The following is a 23509-nucleotide window of genomic DNA, read 5'->3' as shown; positions in this document are numbered from 1 at the left end:
ATTCCCTCCGTGTTTCGTGTCTCCTCTACAAACTTTGCTCTGTTATGGTGTGATAAGATCTCCCCTAACACGTACCAGCAATCCTCAAAGTCTGGATCGTGCCGTTTCACAAAAGCCTTAAAGATCTTCACAAATTTCCCAGAGTCATCATGGAAATTTGGGATCTTACGTTTCAGATTTTCTACATCCTCAGACCTGAACCTAGTATGTTGTTTGACATGGAATACACCATCTTCGCGAATGATGGGAAGATGGCGAAGAGGAAAAAGATTAATGGGGGTTTCAGCCTTATTCTGAGCCTGCTGTTCTAGTTCAGCCTTTGTTGTCACACCTTTGCCAGAAATGCCCATGTTCACATATTCAGTCATGTTGCCAGTGTGGGAAGTACCAAGGGATTGACCAGAGAAAGAACCGTTTTGCATACATAATTCTAAATTATCCAACTTAATTTGCAATAATCTTAACATTTTTTTGGTTTCAGAATCCCTGAAACACCAAGTCACAATGATTTTAATGCAATACCCAATATGAAACAATATCCACCTCAATTTGTATACAAAATAACCAGTCAGAATCAGAACTGGCATGTGACACAATAAATCCAATATGTTAATTGTTAAAATGGGTTGTGCAAATTCCATGTCCATTATCCCTCTAAAATACCCAGGTATAACTTTAAACCACAGGTAAGGAATAGCCCAGACATCTTTCCATAATGTCACAAACTCATAACACCCCCCCCATGCCCTTTTGAAATAATATATTTCCTCATTTATTACACCAAAATAGTACTCCATCCCATTTATACATTGCAGCTTATTCAGATGGACATTTTGTTAGTTTTGGTTTTTTTTTTATATCCACAAAAGAGCTGTTATATATATAACATATAACATATATATAATATAATAATGTTCATAAAGGACCCTTTTCCTCTTTATTTGGCCTCTTTTAGAAGCAGACCCAGCAGTGATATAGCTAGGTCAAAGGGCACTCACATTTTAGTAAGTGTTTATTGTATATAACTAAAATTGCCCTCTAGGATAGTTGTACCCATTCAAAGGNCACAACAGCTTGTGTACCAAAATGACCTTTTGTGTGAATGGCTTGACACAAATAGGTATACAAATCTTTTGGTAACAATGGTCTTCCTGTATCAGTAATCCATATCCCATGTTCTTTCCTCACTCCAAATTTATCCTTTCATTTCTCAATATCTGAGTCTACATAAGCTTTCTCTAAATCATCAGAATCAATAGATGTTAAATTCATCACATAAATTGGAGCATTCTGGGCTGCATACTTCGCGGTGATATCAGCTCTATGCTTACCTTTAGAGACTGAATCTCTACCACAAGTATGACTCCTACAATGAATTACTGCCAGCTGTTTTGGCTTCTGGATTGCTTGTAACAACTCAGTTATTATTGCTGCATGAGCTATTGGTTTACCCAATGCAGTAATAAAACCTTGTTGTTTCCAGATCGTTCCTGTTGCATGGCAAACAGAAAATGCATATCGAGAGTCTGTGTAAATATTCACACTTTTACCTTCAGCTAGAAGACAGGCTTGCTTCAATGCCACCAATTCAGCACCTTGAGCACTAAGATTATTAGATAATGAGCCATACCACAGGGTCTCAAATTCTGTGACAACTGGAGCATCAGTACATCTAATTCCATTACATAAATATGATGATCCATCCGTGAATAACACCCAGTCTGGATTTTTGAGTGGAGTATCTTTTAAATCCATCCTAGGCATATCCACAAGATCTACTACCTCAACACAATCATGAAATGGCTCACTATTCTTTGGCAAATCAGGAAGAAGAGTAGCTGGATTAAGTATGCTACATCTCTTCAACTTGATGTTCTCACTACCTAAGAGAATAATTTCATACTTAGCAATTCATTGGTCTGAATATGCTTGAGTACGAAACTTCCTCATTAGTGCTTCTATCTAATGTGAACAACAGACTGTTAAAGGACATCCCAAAACTAGATCAGCTGACTTCTGGACTAACACAGCTGCTGCAGCTACCCCACCTTAGACAGAGTACTGTCCCCACAGCTATTAGATCTAATTGACAACTGTAATACCCAATTGGATGATAACTTTGTCCAAGAGTCTGTGTCAACACACCAGAAGCTATACCCTTTGTTTTGTTGACAAACAGCTGAAAAGGTTTCTCATAGTCCGCGATTCCTAATGCAGGTGCAGATAGAATGGCTTCTTTCAGCTTATCTAAGGCTAATCGATGTTCAGGCTTTAGTTTCAGAGGTTATGGTTCTGTATTCCTGGTCAGATCTGTTAAACATTTAGTTATTCCACTGTATCCAGGAATCCATTATCTACAGAAACCAGTAGTTCCAAGAATAGCTCTAAGTTGTTTTTTAGTTTTAGGTGCACTCAATTCCTGTATGTCAGCTATTCTCTTTTGTGTAATACTTCTGGAACCCTCTGACAACACGAATCCGAGATATTGCACCCTGGGTAAAACAAACTGTAATTTCGCTTTTGAGATTTTATGTCCTCATTTATACAATTCAATCAAAAGGATCTTGCTGTCCCTAAGACACACCTTTGCATTTGGGGATGCCAGAAGAATATCATCCACAAAATGCACCAATTTACTCTCTTTAAATTTAATAGTTTGCAGATCTCGATTTAGAATTTGTGAAAACTGAGATGGTGACTCGGTATACCTTTGTGGGAGACACGTCCAGGTCCATTGTGTCTTTTCCCAAGTCAAAGCAAAGATCTTTTGAGAATCCTCGTGAATTGTTATTAAGAAAAACACAAAACATAAATCTACCACAGTGAAATATCTAGCCTGACTTGGAATGAAAGAAATTATAGCAGCTGGACTTGGGACAACTGGATGTGTCTTGATGACATAATCATTTACCACTCTTAGATCTTGAATAAATCGGCACACAAGTTGGCCATTTTCATCTGGTTTGGGCTTATTTATAGGCAAAATCGGTGTATTGTACTCAGAAAAGCATGGTATTATTATCCCTTGTTGGATTAGGGATTCTATAATCGGACGAATACCCTCTATCGCCTCCTTAGTCAAGGGATACTGAGGCACACAAGGAACTGGTCCTTCCTTTGTCCTCACCCTGACTGGAGGAGCTGATTTTAGCAACCCAACATCTGTTGATGACTTTGACCACAAATCCTTAGGTATATCCTCAGGTATTGGATAGATAGTACCTAAGTCATCCTCTGTACTGCTAGAATCTAAGAAAAGCAATCGAAAAGCCTTCAAAGATTCCTCTGGAAGATGCAAAGAAATATCACCAGATTCAGTACATTGGATAGTAGCCCTCAATTTACACAATAGATCTCTTCCCAACAAATTCATAGGACATTCTGGAACACACAAAAATGCATGTTCCACTGAAAGTGGTCCTAGGGTCACCATTTTTGGTTGCAATTTAGCTACTTTCTGAATAACACCTGTCGCACCAACCACATCCATTGTTCCAACAGCTCTACAATCTTCAGGAAAGCTTTGCAAACTGATTTGCTTGCCCCGGTATTGACAAGAAGGTCGTAAATCTGGTCTCCAATAGTTACAGACACATATGGTTCAGTACTATTGAGAGGTTGGAAAGTTTCCAACACCAGAGCTAAAACAGTAACATCAGAACAAAGCTCAGCCATTTCCTGTTCATCCAAGTTAACATCATCAAGAATTACAGAATTTTCCCAGGATTTTAAACCATTGGTCCTTTTCACCTCTATTCTGGTATCATTGTTCTTATTCACAATCAAATTATCCTTAATCAAATTACAATTTCTATTATTCTTCTTAATTCCACACTTACTAGAACTTCTAACACCATTTACAACACCATTTCTCTTTTTCTCACAATTATTTACAACATTAATCAAATTATTATCAACATCATATAAACCATCATCAATCTTAATCAAATTATTACCAACACTAGTTAAATTACCACTACCAGTAGGTAAATTACCATTAACACTGGTTAAAGTACTATTTACACCATTACTAGTAGTTAATTCAGATAATTTAACATTAACACCATTCAAATTATCATTAATTCTCATCAAATTATCATTCACATTGATTAAACTATTATTGATTCCATTTAAATTAACACTGATCAACTCATCACCATTATTAATTAAATTCTTATTATCACCAATTAAATCAATATTAACACCAAGTGCATCATTTCCATTATTCACAATTACATTATCATCATCTTTAACACATACAATTACATCAACATTCACTTTAGTTCCATTACCTTGATCAATCACTTCTGAACTTCGGGCACGCCTTCATAATGAAGCTGTCCCTCCATTCATGTTACCATTATTAACATTCCCCTGAACAACGTGACTAAACTTGGGGCGAGTTCCCATGCGAATACATTCCTGCATCGTTGTCAAATTAGGAGCTTGTGCACCTTGACAGCATGCATTCTGACATGGGAACACATTTTGTTGTCCATTTCTCTGATTCAAACCATTATTCCAATTATTTCCCCTGTAACCATAATTATTATACCGATTATTTCCATTGTTGTTATTGTATCTCTGCCCATATGATCTCTTTCTGTATCTACAGTCCCTTGCAAAATGCCCAATACCTCCACAAACATAACAAGATTGCTGCCTCTGGTTTCTAGTGTTTGAATTTCTATTGGTCTTATAATAATTATTATTATTCCTTTTTTTCTGCTGCCCATAACGCTGCTACTGCCTTGATTTCATTTATTTCCTTCTCATTAGCTTGAGAATTTGCCTCCTGTAATTGCTTCCTAAGATTTTCAATGATTATATCCTTGTCATCACTACTCCTGTCCTTTTCTTGGGCAAACACGTATGTTGCTTTTTGCTTTAATTCGTCTAGGGCTCAACAATTCCCAATCAGGGTAATTGTCCATGAAAATTTTCTTTACCTGGGGAACCGAATTTCTCACAAAAATCCTTTTAACATGATCTACGGTGGTATTTTCTAGAATATTCATGTTCAAATACATTTCTGCTGCCTCAATGATCCTGTCCAAAAAAGTTGCAGGGATCTCTAGAGCTGTCTGCCTGATCTTTTCACATTTACTCCAAGAATTAGGATGCTTAGCATGGTTCTCTAGAACTTGAATAAGAGACTTTGGCGCTTGTTTCAACATATGGTAGGTAGGAACTAAATTCAGGTCCAGTTCCTCCCAAGCTACAGGCCATGTTGTCATTCCCTCCGTGTTTCGTGTCTCCTCTACAAACTTTGCTCTGTTATGGTGTGATAAGATCTCCCCTAACACGTACCAGCAATCCTCAAAGTCTGGATCGTGCCGTTTCACAAAAGCCTTAAAGATCTTCACAAATTTCCCAGAGTCATCATGGAAATTTGGGATCTTACGTTTCAGATTTTCTACATCCTCAGACCTGAACCTAGTATGTTGTTTGACATGGAATACACCATCTTCGCGAATGATGGGAAGATCGCGAAGAGGAAAAAGATTAATGGGGGTTTCAGCCTTATTCTGAGCCTGCTGTTCTAGTTCAGCCTTTGTTGTTACACCTTTGCCAGAAATGCCCATGTTCACATACTCAGTCATGTTGCCAGTGTGGGAAGTACCAAGGGATTGACCAGAGAAAGAACCGTTTTGCATACATAATTCTAAATTATCCAACTTAATTTGCAATAATCTTAACATTTTTTTGGTTTCAGAATCCCTGAAACACCAAGTCACAATGATTTTAATACAATACCCAGTATGAAACAATATCCACCTCAATTTGTATACAAAATAACCAGTCAGAATCAGAACTGGCATGTGACACAATAAATCCAATATGTTAATTGTTAAAATGGGTTGTGCAAATTCCATGTCCATTATCCCTCTAAAATACCCAGGTATAACTTTAAACCACAGGTAAGGAATAGCCCAGACATCTTTCCATAATATCACAAACTCATAACACCCCCCCATGCCCTTTTGAAATAATATATTTCCTCATTTATTACACCAAAATAGTACTCCATCCCATTTATACATTGCAGATTATTCAGATGGACATTTTGTTAGTTTTGGGTTTTTTTTTTATATCCACAAAAGAGCTGTTATATATATAACATATAACATATATATAATATAATAATGTTCATAAAGGACCCTTTTCCTCTTTATTTGGCCTCTTTTAGAAGCAGACCCAGCAGTGATATAGCTAGGTCAAAGGGCACTCACATTTTAGTAAGTGTTTATTGTATATAACTAAAATTGCCCTCTAGGATAGTTGTACCCATTCAAAGGTCCGCCACATTGCATTAATATTTCCTCAAGGCCTTTCCAACATTTCTTTTCATTTTTTTTTCCTTTTTGCCAATTTTATCTGATGAGTGTGAGGAAGAATCTCGAAATTGCTTTAATTTGCATTTCTCTATTTAGTAGTGATTTGAAGCATTTTTTTCAAAAGGTTATAATTGTCTGGGCTTCTTCCCTTGAGAACTATATAATCCTATCTTTAGATCATTTATCATTTGAGGAATGGCTTTTTTTCTTATAAATTCAAAACAATTCCTTATATATCTTAGAAATGAGATGTTTATCAAAGAAACTGCTGCACAGATTTTCCCCCTCAGGTAGTGTTTTTCTTTAAATCTCATCTTTAGTTAGTCTAGGAACTTGTCTGATGGGTCTATTTCTCTTGTCACTTTCCAATCTTTCTGCTTCTATACCTCTGGTAGTAGATGATTTGGGCTGTTGTCCTGTGTCATTATATGCTTGTTTCACTCTACCTGGACTTAAAATAGGGGCAGGTTGGATATCAGTTTTCTTGAGCTCATTAATTTTGGAGTTGCTATACTAGCCATTTTAGTTAAGAACTTGCATGTAGGTTTAGAACACTCATCCTGTTATATAGTATACATTTCTTCACTGGAAACATCACTTCCAGACAGTCTTTGTACAAGTGGTAGATGCTTACTTTTGCTCAATACTTGAAGCAAGAGTTTATCAATTTCTCATCACCTTGTAGTTAAAATGTCCAATTATCTTTCCTCTGGGTAAGAAAGGGTTTTGGTGAATAATCCCAGAGGGTCCCTCCGCTCTGAGACTCTTCTGTAAATTGGCACCTAGCCTAATCTCTCAACAACTTTGTATTGACTAACTTTCAATTGTTCAGCCAATTTGTGAGTCTCCTGAATATGAAGGTTTAGAACTGCTATCTCTTTGTTGAAGGTCTTTACAATGTATTCTAGTATTATATTGCCTTTTGTTTCTATTACAATTCAAGACTTAAAATCCCATATTTTGTATTTTAAGAGTAACTGCACTTGTGACCTCAGTATCCCAAATATTTAAAAAAATACAAACAAAAAAACTTCTTACCTTCTGTCTTAGTTTCAAGTCTAAAATAGAAGAGGGATACTGGCTAGGCAATTGGTGTTGTGACTTGCTCAGGGTCATACAGCTAGGAAGTATCTGAGGCTATATTTGAACCTAGTACAACTGTAAACCTTCTACTCTTTCACTGTGCTACCTGGATGCCCCTCAAATATTAACTTGAGAAATAAAATTGCTTGCTATTATAGCAAGCCAATCTTTATGCAATTAATATACTGAGTATTGTTGCTCAGTTGTTTCTTGCTCCTTGTGACCCCATGTAGGATTTTCTTGATCAAGATGCTAGAATGTTTTGACATTTCCTTCTCCCTTTCATTTCACAGATGAGAAAACCAAGAATAACAGGGTTAAGTGCTAGCATAGAGTCATACAGGTAGTAAGTATCTGAGGCCAGATTGATGCTTGGAAAGATGAGTCTTCCTGACCTCAGGCCCGGCACTTTATCTACTTTGCCACCTAGCTGCTTCATGTACTGCCCCTATAAACATTAAATTCAAGAGATATCAAAGAAGCAGGCATTAAATCAAACTCATAAGAAATCAATAACTTCTGTGTATTAATATATAGCAAAAATTATGCGTTAAATTGGGCATTCAAAACTTGTTCATAAATATAAAGCACATCAACAAAATTCAGCAAGACATATCACATAACAATACTGCATGCTAGTAGCAGATAAATGGGATGCCAAGTTGGTTTGTGAAAAAACTTCATACCTTCACAAAATAAATGAAATAAAGTTCAGAATAAATAACGTTTTCTGGAGTAATTATGGAGAGCATAATTCCACTATATTAACAGAAAATGAAATAAAATTGTCAATGCTTCAAAAAACAAAACAAAAGAAGGCTCTTCACTAGGAGAAAATAAAGGAAAACAAAATTTGACTAGAATGAGGAACATTCTCAAGCAAAATAACCAAAACAAAACATGAAGATAAGAAGAAAATTACAACAGAGTTTACAAATGTCCTGATGGCAAAACAAATACCATACTGTACCATCAACCAATCTGCCCTTCCAGGAAAAAAAAATAATCTGTGGTCAGTTCAAAATTTCTAAAACATAGCATCGATAGAGCACTTTAAGGTTTGGAAAAGCACTTTATGTGTGTTAATGTATTTGATCCTCACAACAATATTGTGAGGTAGGTGCTATACTCATCATCATTTTGCAGATGAGGAAACTGAAGCCGAGAGAGATTAAGTGACTTGCTCAGACTCATACAGTTCAGTCTTTCTGGATGCTAGTGCTGGGGAGAAAACAAGCCAGGTGTACCAAATGCATGACACATGTCTCTGTCTCAAGATACAGAGCTCATCTGCTTCTTTTGAACTTCACAGGTCTCTTCTCTTTTTAACAGAATTTTCCACAAATGAATTCCAAGCCTTCACCCACACAGATTCCAGAATTCCTTCAAAATACCCAAAGTTATGCATTTGGGGAATCTGAACCTCCTTAAACAGGAACTGTACAAGTAAGCTCCTTAAGGGTAGGGCTTGTCTCACTTTTGTTTTTGTGTCTCCAGTGCCTGGTACAATGCCTGGAACCTAGTAGAAGCTTAATAATTTTTTTTAATTGACAGATTAAAATAGGCACTTACATACTATACATTATAAAGCTATCTAAAGTGTCCAAAAATCAAACAGGCAAGTCTAACCTCCTATGCCATAAAACTAATAAGACATAGTATCATACTATATTGCACAAAATTCTTTTAATTCCAGACACATACCAAAAAAATAGAAGATAAAGGAAAACTTTCATCAAGGTCATAAAATTTAAAGGTTTTCCTTAGGGAAGTTGTGACAGGTTCCTTTGAGAAAACTTACTGAGGGAGTTAGACTAGTTGATCTCAAAGGTCCATCTCTGATCTAAAGTTCTATGATTCTAGACCTTGAGGCTATTTGATAGCTTCTTGAGTAATGGTTCCAAGGACATCTGTTTTGCTACCATTTTTCTTTCATTGTAAATTTTTCTGTAGCAAGCACAGATGCCAGAGATCAAGTTGATGATCTTTTCATGTTTCAAAGTGGAAAGTCTTTCTAATTTCTTGAGTTATTACCTCAAGAATGAAAGAAGCTATACTGTATTCCCTTAATTTTATGCAAGGCATGATTGCCTTCAAAATACATTCACAAGCTTTGAGCTCAATTTTCCATCCTATAATGAGTAGGCCTCAAAATTTGGCTTAATTATTGACCTATCTTTATCCTTCATTCATAAATCCAAAAGCTCATCTCAGCTTCAAGTCTTGCTCATTGTCTTATGAAAAAGAAATATAAGCATTCAATATTTTTGTCTTTTTATCAAATATTTTTAAATGTTTTTAGGAATAGTGTGCCTATGCAACATTCAGCACATTTTCACCTTCCCCACCAAGGAAAAAAAAAAGTAAAAACATAAGAAATAGCTAGAGGGAGTAATGGAGAGAGTACTGGTCTTGGAATTAGGAAGATCAGAATTCAAATCCAGATTCACAACATCGTTGTGTAACCTTGGGCAAGTCCTTTCCCTTTACTATAAAGTGGGGATAATAACACCCACCTCCCAAGGATGCCATGAGGTTCTAATGTATGTTTGTAAAGCACATAGCACAGGATGCCATGAGGTTCTAATGTATGTTTGTAAAGCACATAGCATAAAGCAGACTCTTAATAAATGCATCATCCCAGGGACTGTTGTCCTTTCAAAGTAATCAGCTTATCGATCATGTGTTTGGAACTTTTTTAGAGTCAGTTCACCAGACACAGAACTTTACTTTCTTATCTCCCATATCACTTTCCTTCTTTCTACTTCTTTTTCTCTTAGATATACTCCCTCCTTCCTTTCTCTGTTTGTACCTGCAGATGATAGCCACAGGACTTCCAGAAAGAGATATCCTGGAGAATGGAGCTAGTGGCTCATGACAAGTCTGGGAGCCAGGGGAAAGCAGAAGTAAATGCTGTTAGGAGTTCATTTATGTGCTTCCTGTTCCAAGTTCCAAGTACCATAAATGAGTGAGTATAAGTGGCTGAGTTCTAAATAGAAATGAATAGAAGTTGAATTGCTTAAGTTGTAAACATGAATTAGCAGAAGGTAGATTGCCTTTATTCAGGAACAGTCTGAAGTATTATCAAAGGTCCTTTGACAGAGCCCCCTATCTGTGTACTTGAAATCTTCAAAATTTATAATATTTTTCCCCATTTTTCCAGTTACATGTAGAAACAATTTTTGACAATTGTTTTTTGACATTATAAAATTCAGATTTTCTTCCTTTCCCCACCTTTCCAGGTGGTGAATAGTCTGATAGAGTTTATACCTATACTTTCATGTAACACATATTTCCATATTACTCATGACATGATAGAAGATACATATCATGGATACAATGGAAATCTCATGGAGGAAATATAGAGGAAGATGGCATGCTTTGTTGTTTGCTCAGATTCCAACAGTTCTTTCTTTAGCTGTGGATAGCATTTTCATCATGAGTCCCTTCTGGTTATCTTGGAGATTTGCTTTGCTGATAATGGTTTAGTCCTTCATAGTTGATCATCATATAATATTTCTATTACTGAATTTATATTAGTTTAGAGGGTTAGGGCAGTCTTATGCAAGAGTTTTGGGTTATGATAGTAATTCAGTTATTATATTCTTCCTCCCAATATTTATGGGGCACAAAAAGATTCTATTAGGCTTCTGGGCATCTCTAATTGGTCAAACTCAAATTTCCATTGTTCTTGGGATTTAAAGGTAAAACCTTATTTTGTTTGCTGAGAAAGTTAGATGGGCAAGCTAACACATAAACATGGGATTTTTTACCCCTTTATTTCCCATTATTACTAATTTTCAGAGTATTGGGCTTTATGCTAGGGGTGTGCTGGAGATAGCTCCAACCAGTTCAGGAGAGCTAATTGTTAAATTTTCAGGGCAAGTATTTGCACCTTGACAATAGACAAACCATACAAATTGGGGTTTGAGTTGTTGTTTTATTGATCCTCTAGATTTAAGAAAGTGATGGAAAAAATGTTAATGCAAATTAAACTCAAAAGTGTATCTAGCATGGGCAGCTGGGTGACTCAGTGGATTGAGAGTCAGACCCAGAGACAGGAGGTCCTGGGTTCAAATTTGACTTCAGATACTTCCTAGCTGTGTGACCCTGGGCAAGTCACTTAACCCCCCCCCCCACACACACACACCTAACCCCCTCTTGCCTAGCCCTTACCAAAAAAGTGTATCTAGCAGACATTTTTTTAAAAAAGTTGTTATACATTTACAAGCACACCCCTGTGTCCATACTCCCAGTTCCTGGCCCCATTTCAGCGTGCAGCCCTGCCTAGCAAGGCTACCTTACTTAAACAGTTTATAGAGTGTGATATAAAGAATTAGAAACCGGAGTCCCTGAACACGAATCACTTCCTTTCTCTACTTCCCTCCTTGTGGTTTTGAAAAGTCATCATCTTTTAGTCAAAAGGAACCAGATCATCTGACAATTGAGGAAACTGAGATCTTAACCTTAGAGACTAAGTGATTTGGTCAGAATTACGTAGCTAGTTGATGGCATACTCCTTTCTAGACCCGCAGGTCCAGTGGTCCTTCTAACTCATTGAACATTTTTCTCAAATACTTCCTAGCAATTGGGGGCTCACTGTCTAACAAAGCTGTCCATTCTACTCGTGGAAGCCACAAAGGTACTCAGAAATTCTTGTCTGTTCTCAGAATGTGATTGTGTACTAATCGCCTCTTTTGTCTGTCAGAGTGTACTCAGTACCCGGTCTCCTGATAATCTTGGTTATTCGGAAGGTGCAACAGCACCACAAATATGTCAAATTCTAGCAGTCCCTGTAAAAAGTTTCTTTTATGAACTGGAAATGTAGGTCTATATACGCTGTGTGTCAGGCTCAGGTTTTATCATTTTAATTCCGTTCTACTAGAAAGTACGAACGAAATAAAATAGATAAAAAACCCAAAAACTTTCCTGTGACGTAAATTAACTGCAGTGAGAAGGAGCTAAGAAAGGATAAAAAGCAAGCACGAATGCTCAAAAGTTCCGAGTTCTCTCATTTCATCAGGGAACACCTTTCCTGAAAATAACCAAAAGTTAAGCTTGCCAGACAGAACCCCCGGGGCTGGGGAAAAAGACAAGACCAGACAGATGAGAAGGCGTGGACAAGAAACATAGTTCTACGCATGCGCATACCAGTTGAAGTTGGAACCTTACCCGCCCCCAACATTCTTTGATGACGGGGAGGGGCGGGGGGGAAGAGGTGGTTCCTGCGCCTGCGGGTTAGGGGCGGGGAGTAAAGGAGAGGGAGGAACTGAAATTGCGCCTGCGTACTAGTGTCTACCTACAGGAAGCCTCTGGCGCTGAGGGGCGGGGACTCCGAGTCTGGGTGGCAGAGGGAGGAGTTTACCCTGGCCGCTGCCGCCCTGCCGCGCGCATTGTGCAGCAGGCGGGTCCCCGCGCGCGCGGCAGGGTCCTGGGCTCGCGCTGCTCCCAGGAATGGTGAGCAAGGGGCCGCTGCTACGCCTGCTGACTGCCTTCAACCGGAGGAGGATGAAGCTGCTGGTGGTCATCGCCTTTGTCGCCTACGTAGCCTGTAAGTGTGTACTGGAGGGGATGGATGGAGAGCCCCCATTCATTCATTGCTGGGCACTCGTGGATGGGGGGAGAAGGTCGGGAGGAGTGGAGGACTAGGTTGCTTTACCTCCTCTTAGATGGGTAGTTCTTCGAGGCGGGAGGGGGGTGCGGTGAGGAAGAGATGAGGGAAGCGAGTGGCACTGCTGATGCAGACGGTGGTGTAGCTGCGGTTGCCTACACACTGCATTCTGAGTGGTGGTGGTGGTGGTGGTGGAGGGGAGTGAGGGGTTTGTGTGTGTATATGTGTGTATGTATGTGTGTGTGTGTTGCGTGTGCATGCTTCATGGGTGCAGGCGCTTTTACCCTGGAGGGTGCTTTTCCAGCTTTCTAAGCCTTCCTTTCCACACCTGGCTGTACCTGCTCTTCTTACCCCTCCCTCTCCAAACCCTCTTTACCCTCTCTCAGCCTTCCGGGAGTCTCGGCAATTTTTGCTCTCTTGCTAGTAAATCTGCGAGAAAACTTCAGCCCAGACTGACCGAGACCGCTTTAGGCCCCGTAGGGAAGAATGCAACCTGTGTGGAGTTAACCGTGAACTTGAGACATGGAGGTTTCGGAGGGGGGGAACGGGACTGGAGGCGTGTCTGCATTCTAAGGGTGGTGGAGCAGGGTTCAAGTTGGTATATAGGAGAGATGAACTCGGAATAGGATCATTTAGGGCTGTAATGGTTAGATAGAGTCTTTTGCTTACATTCCCTGGAGCCCTCCTTTTTTTTGAGTGTAGATGAATCCGATAACCATGGAGGACTTCACAGCCTGTTGCCTCAAATTCCTCGTTTTCCTCCTCAGCATCTTTTCCCGACTCACACTGCCCTTTCAGGAGAGAGTGGGGTGTGTGTGTGTGTGTGTGTGTGTGTGTGTGTGTGTGTGTGTGTGTGTGTGTGTGTGTGTGTGTGTGTTTACGTCTGCTTACTGTGTGTGTTGAATGGAAGTCGGAAGAGTAGAAGAGACTGGCAGAGCTCAGCTGCTCTGCAAGTGCCCAGTTAATGCCCTTTGGGAGTCTCTCTGGGTAACAGCTCAAAAAGCCCTCCTTCTTTGTTGTTCTAGTCTAGAGAGAGTTGTGCCGCGCACAGCCTCGGAACCCCGTAACACCCGCAGCCAGTCAGCGGTGTTTATTAAATAGGATAAAAATACTGTGCAGTTGGCAGAATCCACAGAGCTGAGTGTTTACACTGCAGGGAAATTACTCAGCATTTAACTATTCTCATGCTAAATTTTACTCACCAAACCGAACACCCCTTCCTCTTCCATTCCCTCCCCCTTTGGAAGGCAGACTGGATCACAAATGTGTATATCCAGCCAGCCTTTTCCTGGGTTCGATTCAGAGACTCTGGGTTGAGCCTGCAGCTAGTGTTACACCACGTATCCAGCCTTTTCCTGGGGTCGATTCAGCGGCTCTGGGCTGAGCCGGTAGTTAATGTTACCGACCTAACAGCCTGTAGACAGGATCTTAGTTCTTCCTGAAAGGGTGGGTTCTTTTTCATTGGGTGCTACTTGCTCAGTCTTCAAGTAAAAAAGGAAATAAGTTCCTTGAAGAACTAAAAGGTGTTGAAACTATTTTGATGAGGTGATTCTTGAAAGAAGAAAGAGTGCAGAGTAATAGGACAAGACAGAAATAGGGTTTTCTCTTTTCCCCCCTGATGGCTGGGGTTTTAGTTTGTCATCAATGTGCAGCTTCTGTTTGGGAGGACATCCTGATGGCTTAAGAAATGACAGGTTTTTGATGTTATTGTTGTTGGTGTGTTGTCGGGTGTTTTGGGGGGAAAGCTAAGATGAGTATTGGTTTAAAAAAAAGCATTGTGGGGGAAAATATTTATTAAGCACCTGCTCTACTTCAGGTACTCTCATAGGTACTGGAGATAGACATATAAAATTAAGGACGAAGATGAAATGAAAGTAGTTCTCTGTAGTGACCTTCCATCTGAAACCACTAGACAGACACACAAACAGACATGAAACCACTTACCCTCCCAACCTAGTGGGAAAGCTATCCTTCCAGGGGCAACTGCAGGTTTGGAGAAGTCCCTTTTTATAGCACAGTCTCTCATGATGGGTAATGGACCGGATGTGATTAAACGTTCAATTGTGAGATACAGACTAAATCTTCTAGTTTAGGAGGGAGTGGTTGAAGGGACTTCAAGTCTTCATAGAAGGAATAGGACTTTAGCTAGACTTTCAAGAATGGATAAGAATGAGACAGGATAGGTAGAGCATGCAAGGTGGGAAGAACTACTTTACTAAGCTTTGAAAATAAAAGAGTTTGTTTGAAGAGGTAAGAAATAGGGAGTGATTGATAATTTTGAATAGTAATTGTAGAGCATCTTGAATATCTGGGGGGAAAGTCTGGGTTTTACTTGTTAGGTATTAAGAAGCCTCTGAGGATTTTGGTGTAGAGGAGTGAAATGACTAATTTTCTATATAAGTAATATTAGTCTGTCAAGGATGTATAGGTTGAGTTAGAGAAGAGAAAACTTGTAGAAATGGAGCCAGGCTGGCTCTTTGAAGGCTATTAAAGTAATTATTTAATCAAAAAATAATGAGGTAGTGGCAATGTGGATAGAGGAGAGGGGGAAAAAAACAAATTTAATTTTGGGATACCTAAGTGGTTCAGGGAATAAATACTCTAGCCTAGAGATTAGGAGTTCTGGGTTCAAATTTGGCCTCAGACACTTCCCAGTTATGTAACTTTGAGCAAGTCACTTTAACCCTAGTTGCCTAGCCCTTACTGCTCTTCTGCCTTGGAACCCATACTTAGTATCCATTCAAAGACTGAAAGTAAGGGTTTCAAAAAAAAAAATCTGAGATACATATTGATGGAGAAATTAACAGGATTGATTTGAAGCAGAGAATTAAGGAGAGGGAGGAGTAAAATGACCAAGAAAACAACAAAGTTGGGAAAGCGGAATTTAATTTGGAGGAAACAAATTTGAACATTCTTGAATTGGAAATAACAGTGAGACATCCTAATGGAAGTCCCTTTTTGACTTCAGTAGCCATCACCTTTCTTTGACAACAAATACAAAAAATATCAAGCTTGTGGGATGTCTCTTGTGTGAGGAATTCAGGGATCAAACAGAGATCGGGTAGCTAAGTTTGTATCTTGCTTCCCTTTGTTTTTGCCTGTTAATAATTTGTTCCCTTCCTATATCCCTTGTTTTGGGTAAAATCTTTGTCAGTTCCTGCTTGAAACCTCCCTACACCCACCCCTTCAAATACACAAATAACACCCAGTTTTCCTTTGCCTGTCTCATATTTCTCCTTGACTTTCTGTGGCACTTGTGTACTGTTTTCCTAAAATCCTGAAGGGTAGACTTATCTGCTCTCTCAGATCTTTGCTACCACTCTTTCCTAGCTGGGATCTTTAGCACCCATGTACCCTGTGGAAAGGGTGACAGGTATTTCACATTTCATGCTGTCCCTTACAGAGACTTATATAACCCTTACTAAGTTTTTAAAAAAGGAATTTGACTGCTAGTAGCTACAGAGAAACAAAAGCTTTAAAATAAAAAAAAATTAAGTCTTAAAAGAATTCATTAGCACATTTCTCTTAAAAGAATTTATTAGTACATTTCCCTAGTTTTTCTTAAGGAAGTTGATGTAACTCCTTCCTACTCTTTTCCAACTTTGTATTGGACATTTTGAACTGGATGTCTTGTAGATATCTTAAATTAATCATGCTCCAAGTTGAACTCATTATCTACCCTCCACCCCAACAACAGAAAAAAAAATTTTCCTCTTTCTAACTTACCAATTACTAGCTAGAAACCTTTCAGTTTTTGGAGTTCATAACCTAGTTTTCATCTTCAGGCTTCACACTTTCAACCCCCTATATCCAATCTGTTACCAAATCTGCTTATTCTACTTTCTCTCATCTGCCACCACCACCACCACTACCATTACAGGCGCAGATCAAAATTGCATCATCGAGTGACACTGACCTTCTTGTTATTCCTTGCACAGGACTCTCCTCCATCTCTCTGACTCCCAGCATTTTCATTGCCTGTCTCCCATGCTGCATGGAATTCTCTGAAACTCTTTTTCCTGGCTTCCCTGACTTCTTCAGTTTCCAGCTAAATGCCAGAAGCCTTTCCCAATATCCCCTTTAATATTAGTACCTGCCCTGTGAGATTACCTTCATTTTTATCCTGTTTATATCTTATATACATGGTAGTTTGCATGTTGGATTGTGAGTTCTGATTGAACTATGAACAAGGGTTATTTTTGTCTTTCTTTGTAACCTCAGCACTTTGCCCAGTGTTTGGCACAAGGTAGATGCTTAATAATTGTTTTTTGACTTTCTCTGATTCACTTTCTGATCTATGTTTTGTCTAATTCATCAATCATTTATTAAATATTAATCCTGATAAGAGCTCTGTTCTAGGTGCCCAGGAGCTACAAATTTTAGAAAAGACATGAGTCCTGCTTTCTTTGAATTTATTGTCCATTTGGAGGATTTGATATATCTAGCTAGGACATATAAGTTCATCAGAGAGGTAAAAATATAGAGCTTTGTGAGAAGCCTAAGAGGGAGGAAGTTTATGATTGAAAAGGTATGTGTGTGTGTGAAAGAGAGGGCCAAGGGAGAGGTCTGAGAAAGCTTCATGGAGGGGTAGACTTTGAATTAAGCTTTCAAAGAAGACTTAAGAATTCACTAATCAGGTCTATGTCTAGTACAAGGGCTTGGACTGTGGTAGGCAGTATAAAACTACTTAACATTTAAAAATAATAAAATAGTTATAGATATTGTTTATTTTATATCATCTACATTTCTCAAGGTGCCATCCCCTCCCTCTTGGAGAACTATCCTCTAAAAAAAAAGAAGAAAAAAAAGTTCAGTAAAACTAACCAACAGGTGGAAAAAGTTTGACATGCAGAATTAAAGTATCACAAACACTTCATAAGCTGGTCCCTTTTGTATTTTTCTAGTCTTACATTTGAATACTCTTCATGCCGCAGCACCTCAGCAATATTGACCTCCTTGCTGTTCTTTTCAACAGTATATTCTATCAAACTATTGCCTTTTCACTGGTTCTTCCCTGAGTCTGAGATGCTTTCTCTCTTTATCTTCTGACCACAGGATTCTCTGGCTTCCTTCAAGACTCATCCAAAACCCCCCTTGCCTGAAAGATCTTTCCTAGTTGTCCCTTTCCTTTGCCTCCCTCCTTTGTGCCTTTCCTCTGAGATTACCTCCCATTTATTTATATATTTTACATATTTTGTATTTATATATTGGTTTGCTTGTTGTCATCCACCTACCCAACTTGAGGCCAGAGATCTGTTTTTCCCTTTCTTTGTGTCTCTAGTTCTTAGTACCTGGCACATATTGATTAACAAATGCTTGCTGACTGACTTCATAACCTGATCTTTGAAGATAGAAGGAAAGAGGTACCTTCTCTTTTCTATTCTTTGGAATAAAGATTAGTCATAGTAATTTCATAGCATTCCTTTTTTTTTTTTTTTCTAAATTTTAAACCCTTAACTTCTGTATATTGACTTATAGGTGGAAGATTGGCAAGGGTAGGCAATGGGGGTCAAGTGACTTGCCCAGGGTCACACAGCTGGGAAGTGTCTGAGGCTGGATTTGAACCTAGGACCTCCGGTCTCTAGGCCTGGCTCTCAATCCACTGAGCTACCCAGCTGCCCCCATATAGCATTCCTTTTTGATTGTTTTCTAGCTGTTATTTATTACATAGTTGTAATCATAATATTGTTTTTCTGGTTCTGCTTACTTCATTTTGCTTCAGTTCTTATTAATCTTTTCCTACCTCTTTGTAGTCATTATTTTGTAATTTCTTATTGGCTGTTAAAAATTTTGGAGCACAGGGCAGATCTTTGCCTTTAGATAGTCTGAGTATAGTGTTTGAGATCAATTGGAGATAGGAAGGCCTGTTAGGTTATCTCAGTTGCCCAGGCAGGAGACAATGAGGTCCTCTACTAGGATGGTTGCAGCAGGAACAAAAAGGAGACAGGGGAGTCAATGAAATTTCCGTGGGAGAGAAAGTAGAGCACTAAGAAATCCAGATGTTGAGTCTTAGACCAGCACCATCCCTGAAACCCTTTAAGGCAGTGATGGGCAAACTATAGCCCGTGGGCCAGATGTGGCCTCCTAAAATGTTCTATCTGGGAGGCGTGACATTATTCCTAATCTGACAAATACAGTGAGTAGGATACAATACAATGAAACTTGGAAAGAGTTGCCTTACAGACAGACTGACAGATGAGCATTTCCTTCCTTTGGCCCCCTCTTTAAAAAGTTTGCACATCACTGCTTTGAGGAATAGGGAAATGAGTTATCAAAAGAGGAGATAGAAAGATAGGAAAACCTAGGGAGTATAATGTCTTGGAAACCAAGGGAGAGGAAAATCTCTCCAGCTGAGTATTTGCTGATCTCTTTACTGCATCTCATGAGGTCGAGTTAGAAGGGGACTAAAAGTATTACTAATAACTCTTAGATTTGGTGATTAGGAATTCATTTCTTCAAACAGTGATGTTAGTAAATTGAGGGAGGGAGAGTAGAAGCCAAGTTGACTGGAAGGAGAAAATGATCAGTTAGGAAGTAAAGACATTGAATCACAGATGGCTTTTAAAAGACATTTGATTATTAGAGAGGAGAGAAGTGGGATAATGTTTAAATGAGATTCAAAGATCAGAGGAAGCCTTTTTTATTGTTGTTAGATACCTGATGTGGTAGAGGGGAAATAATACTCTAGGATCAGGGGACCCAGATTTGATTCCTGCTTCTGACAATTACTACCTACATGTCTTTGGGCATGCTACTTACCTCCACATAGACCTTATTTTCTGTTTGTATAAAATGAAGAATTAGGACCAAATCACTTTTTGAATTGTCTTCCCATTCTGCAACTTGCTGTCCTTGATTCTGTGACCCATTTTTGTTGGAAAAGGTAGAAAAGAACCTATAAAGGGGGAGAGATTGAAAGAGTATATGTGAGAGGATATGACTCCTAAGAGTAAAGGACCTGGAAGAATGAAATTGGGTGGGATCAAGGTAACAAGTCTTTACTCAGGTTAGGGATACTGGCTACTTATTTACCCTCCTTTTTGAAATTTACTTATTGGAACATGTTTCCTTCAATAGAATATTTATTGGTAAGGAATTCATTGGTAAGGAAAACAAGAATGCCAGTTTGCATGTGTTATAGATTACTGTCTTTGATTAAAACATGGCTTTCTTAATCAAAGGTCACAAAAAAAAAAATGCCACCTTGTTAGCTAATTCTTGAGAGATCCAAGTAAAACTTTGAAGCTTAGAGCCAAAGAGGGAAAAAAATGAACAATATCATGGATAAGTGAGATAATGTATAATAAGACTGACAACAAAGAAATTTATATTTGCTCCTGGACACAATAGGGAGTCACTGGAATTTACTGAATAAAGAAATGGTAGGGTTAGAGCTGCATTTTAGGAAAATCACTTTGGAAGCTAGGTGAAAGATGAATTGGAGAGGAAAGAAACTTGAGATAGGGAGACCACTTAGGAATATGTTGTAATTGAGAACTGATGAACATTTGAACTAGAGTTGTGAGTGTATAGCGGAGTTTGAGAGATATTGTGGAGATAGAAATGACATTATTTGGCAACTAATTGGATATTTGAGTCGAGGCAGAACAGTCAAGGATAATATAAAAATTGTGAATCCTGAAGGCGATGGTACTAGTAGCAGAAATAGGGAAATTCAGGAGGTATCTGGGTAGCTCAGTGGATAGAGAGCCAGGCCTAGAGACTGGAGGTCCTAGGTTCAAATCTGGCCTCATACACTTCCTAGCTGTGTGACCCTGGCCAAGTCACTTGACCCCCATTGCCTAGCCCTTACCACTCTCCTGCCCTGGAGCCAATACACAGTATTGACTCCAGATGGAAGGTAAGGGTTTTTTTAAAAAAAAAGAAATAGGGAAATTCAGAACAGGAATGAACTTTGGGAATTCAGTTTTGACCATGCTATTTTTGAAGTAATTGTAACACAGAGTTTCAGCACATAGTAATCAGTTGTAGAGGCATAATTGGAACTCGAGAGAGAAGCTAGACATTTCTCCCAAATATATACATTTGAGAATCATCTGAATAGTGTTGATTAAACTATTAGAAGCTGCTGAGGTCATTGAGTGAATGTAGATAGAGAGAAAAGTGAAAAGGGTATAGGACAGTCCCTTGGGGAACATGCACTGTTAGGGACATGTTAGAGATGTTGTTCAGTCATTTTTAGCCTTGTTTGACACTTCATGACCCCATTTGAGGTTTTTTAGCCAAGATACTGGAGTGGTTTGCCATTTCCTTCTCCAGATCATCTTACAGATGAGGAAACTGAGACAGACAGGTTTCCGTGACTTGCCCAGGGTCACAGAGCTAGTAAGTGCCTCAGGCCAGATATGAACTCAACAACATGAGATTTCCTGACCCCAGGCCAGACACTCTATCATTGCAAAACCTAGTTGCCCCATATATCATGATATAGATGATTAACCAGTAAAGGATATTGAGAAGGAACAGTCAGATAGGTAGGAGAGCCAAGAGAGAGAGCATAACAAAAATTCAGTGAGGAGAGAAGGAAGAACAGTATCAAATACTATAGAGAGGTCACAGATGAAAGCTGAAAAAAGGCTTTTATTGGTAACATTGGAGAGAGCATTTTCAGAGATTACTATCTGGCACATAACAGGCAGTTAATATATGTTACCTGAATGATTGTGTGATACCTATCCAAATTTTTTGAGTTAGTAGATTCCTCTTTATTGGAATTGTTCTATCAAAGGCTAAATGACCACTTGTCAAGTGTGTTAGTTAGGTTCCATTTTAAGGATTTGATGGCTGCTAGGGTCCCTTCCAAATCTGAAAATTTTCAAAAATGGCTGTTGATACTGAGAAATCTTAGAAGAGGGATGTTATATGGCTTCAGTCTTGGTGTCAGGGCAGCAGGAAAGTAGTTTGTCTGCTTTACGTATGGGCGCAATGGTATTATAATGGTAGGCTTGAGGAAAGAAGAAAGGGCATTAAGTGATCACTGCAAGGAAAGAAACAAAAAGGGTATTTTAAGATTATGAGACCACAGTGAGGGTTCAACTTTATTATTTGCTTTAAATTCTTAGTGAGCAAAATCATAGGACATAGACTTTAGGCTAGGAGTAAGCTTTGAGACCATCCCACTAACCCCACTCATTTTACGGACGAGGAATTTGATACCTATAGAGGAGAGGTTACTTGGACAAAGCAATAAAATATGGTCAGAATTTGAATTCAGATTCTCTTGACTCATATCTGCACTCCACCTGCCTCTCCTTTCCTCTGATGTCCAAGCCTACCTGTATGATAATTAGCAGCAGGTCTGGAACTTTCAAAGGTGAGCATAAGTAAAGGATTCTTGGGTGTTAGAAGTATCTGACTGTAAAGTATCTATACATACTTAGTGTGTAGACAAATAAAATCAAAGTAGGGGAGAAGAATCCCAAAATAAATTATATTTATTAAGCACCTTCTAGGTTTAAAACACTGCACCTGGCAACCAAAAGACAAAATGAAACAGACCTTCCTTTCAAGGACATTATAATCTGTTGGCTTGTAAGACAAAGAAAGAATCAAAGGACTAGAGGCAGTGATGAGTATAAAGTTTAGAATGAGAGACAGTTGTAGAGGTAGAAAGATAGGTTTTGATCAAAGAGGAACTTTGAATTTCAGGATTTTGGAGTGGAAACCCAGCTCTGCTACTTATTTCTTTGTAACCTTGGACAAGTCAATTAATTTCTTGGTCCTTAGTTTCTTCCTCTCAAAAAAATGGAATGATTTTTTTGGAATGATTGTATCCAATTTGGATTGAAAGATGACTTTGCCATGTTGTTTTTCTATTGTGTCTGACTCTTTATGACCCCATTTGGGTTTTTCTTGGCAAAGATCCAGCTCATTTTACAGATAAAGAAACCAAGACAAAAAGGGTTAAGTATTTGATATCAGATTTTAACTCAGAAATCTGAGGCTTTCTGACTCCTGGTCCATCACTATCCACTTCAACACCTAGCTGCCCAGTATCTTTGCAAGTGAAACTCCAAATGGGGGACTGGGCAGAACTGAAAATGACTGAACAACCAGAAAAATAAAGTTAGGTGTGTACTAAGAGTTGTGCTGATAACAAATACCAATTAGCCAGTTAGCCCCTGCCCTCACAGAGTTTGCATTCTAATAAAAGAAGACCATTCCTAAGGGCAGAGAGCTCTGAAGAGGGATTGGGCTGGAGGACTGATTAGGGATTATATTTAAATGAGTCAAAAGCTTTTTTATCTCTAAACCTGAACATCCACCACAAAGTGAAACTCTATGTAGCTGTGATCTAATGTGTGGCCATGCTTCCATGTGATGGAAATGGGTGAGGAGTGGAAGATTTATGTCCAAATGGCCCTTATCATCAATATTTAAGCCCTAGAGGATGATGGCAGGCCATGGAGTACAAAAGAAGTTGTATGCCAGATGCTAATGCCATTGAGAAGTTTGA

At 38.8% G+C, this 23509-nt stretch overlaps 1 protein-coding gene across 5 annotated transcripts in view; it reads left to right on the top strand.

The window, feature by feature from the left end:
* Positions 1-12811: 12811 nt before the first annotated feature.
* UXS1 (UDP-glucuronate decarboxylase 1) overlaps positions 12812-23509 on the top strand; it is a 171918-nt gene continuing 161220 nt past the window's right edge. For all 5 annotated transcript variants that reach the window (XM_044670482.1, XM_044670479.1, XM_044670483.1 and 2 more), the window contains exon 1: positions 12812-12972. In XM_044670482.1, the coding sequence (XP_044526417.1) occupies positions 12876-12972 (97 nt within the window). In that variant the 5' untranslated portion in view covers positions 12812-12875. The remainder of the gene's footprint in view (positions 12973-23509) is intronic.

Source organism: Gracilinanus agilis, chromosome 3 (assembly GCF_016433145.1).
Source record: "Gracilinanus agilis isolate LMUSP501 chromosome 3, AgileGrace, whole genome shotgun sequence".
Classification (NCBI taxonomy): domain Eukaryota; kingdom Metazoa; phylum Chordata; class Mammalia; order Didelphimorphia; family Didelphidae; genus Gracilinanus; species Gracilinanus agilis.
Note: the sequence above shows the minus strand (reverse complement) of the source record. Positions and strands in the feature narration are given on the sequence as shown.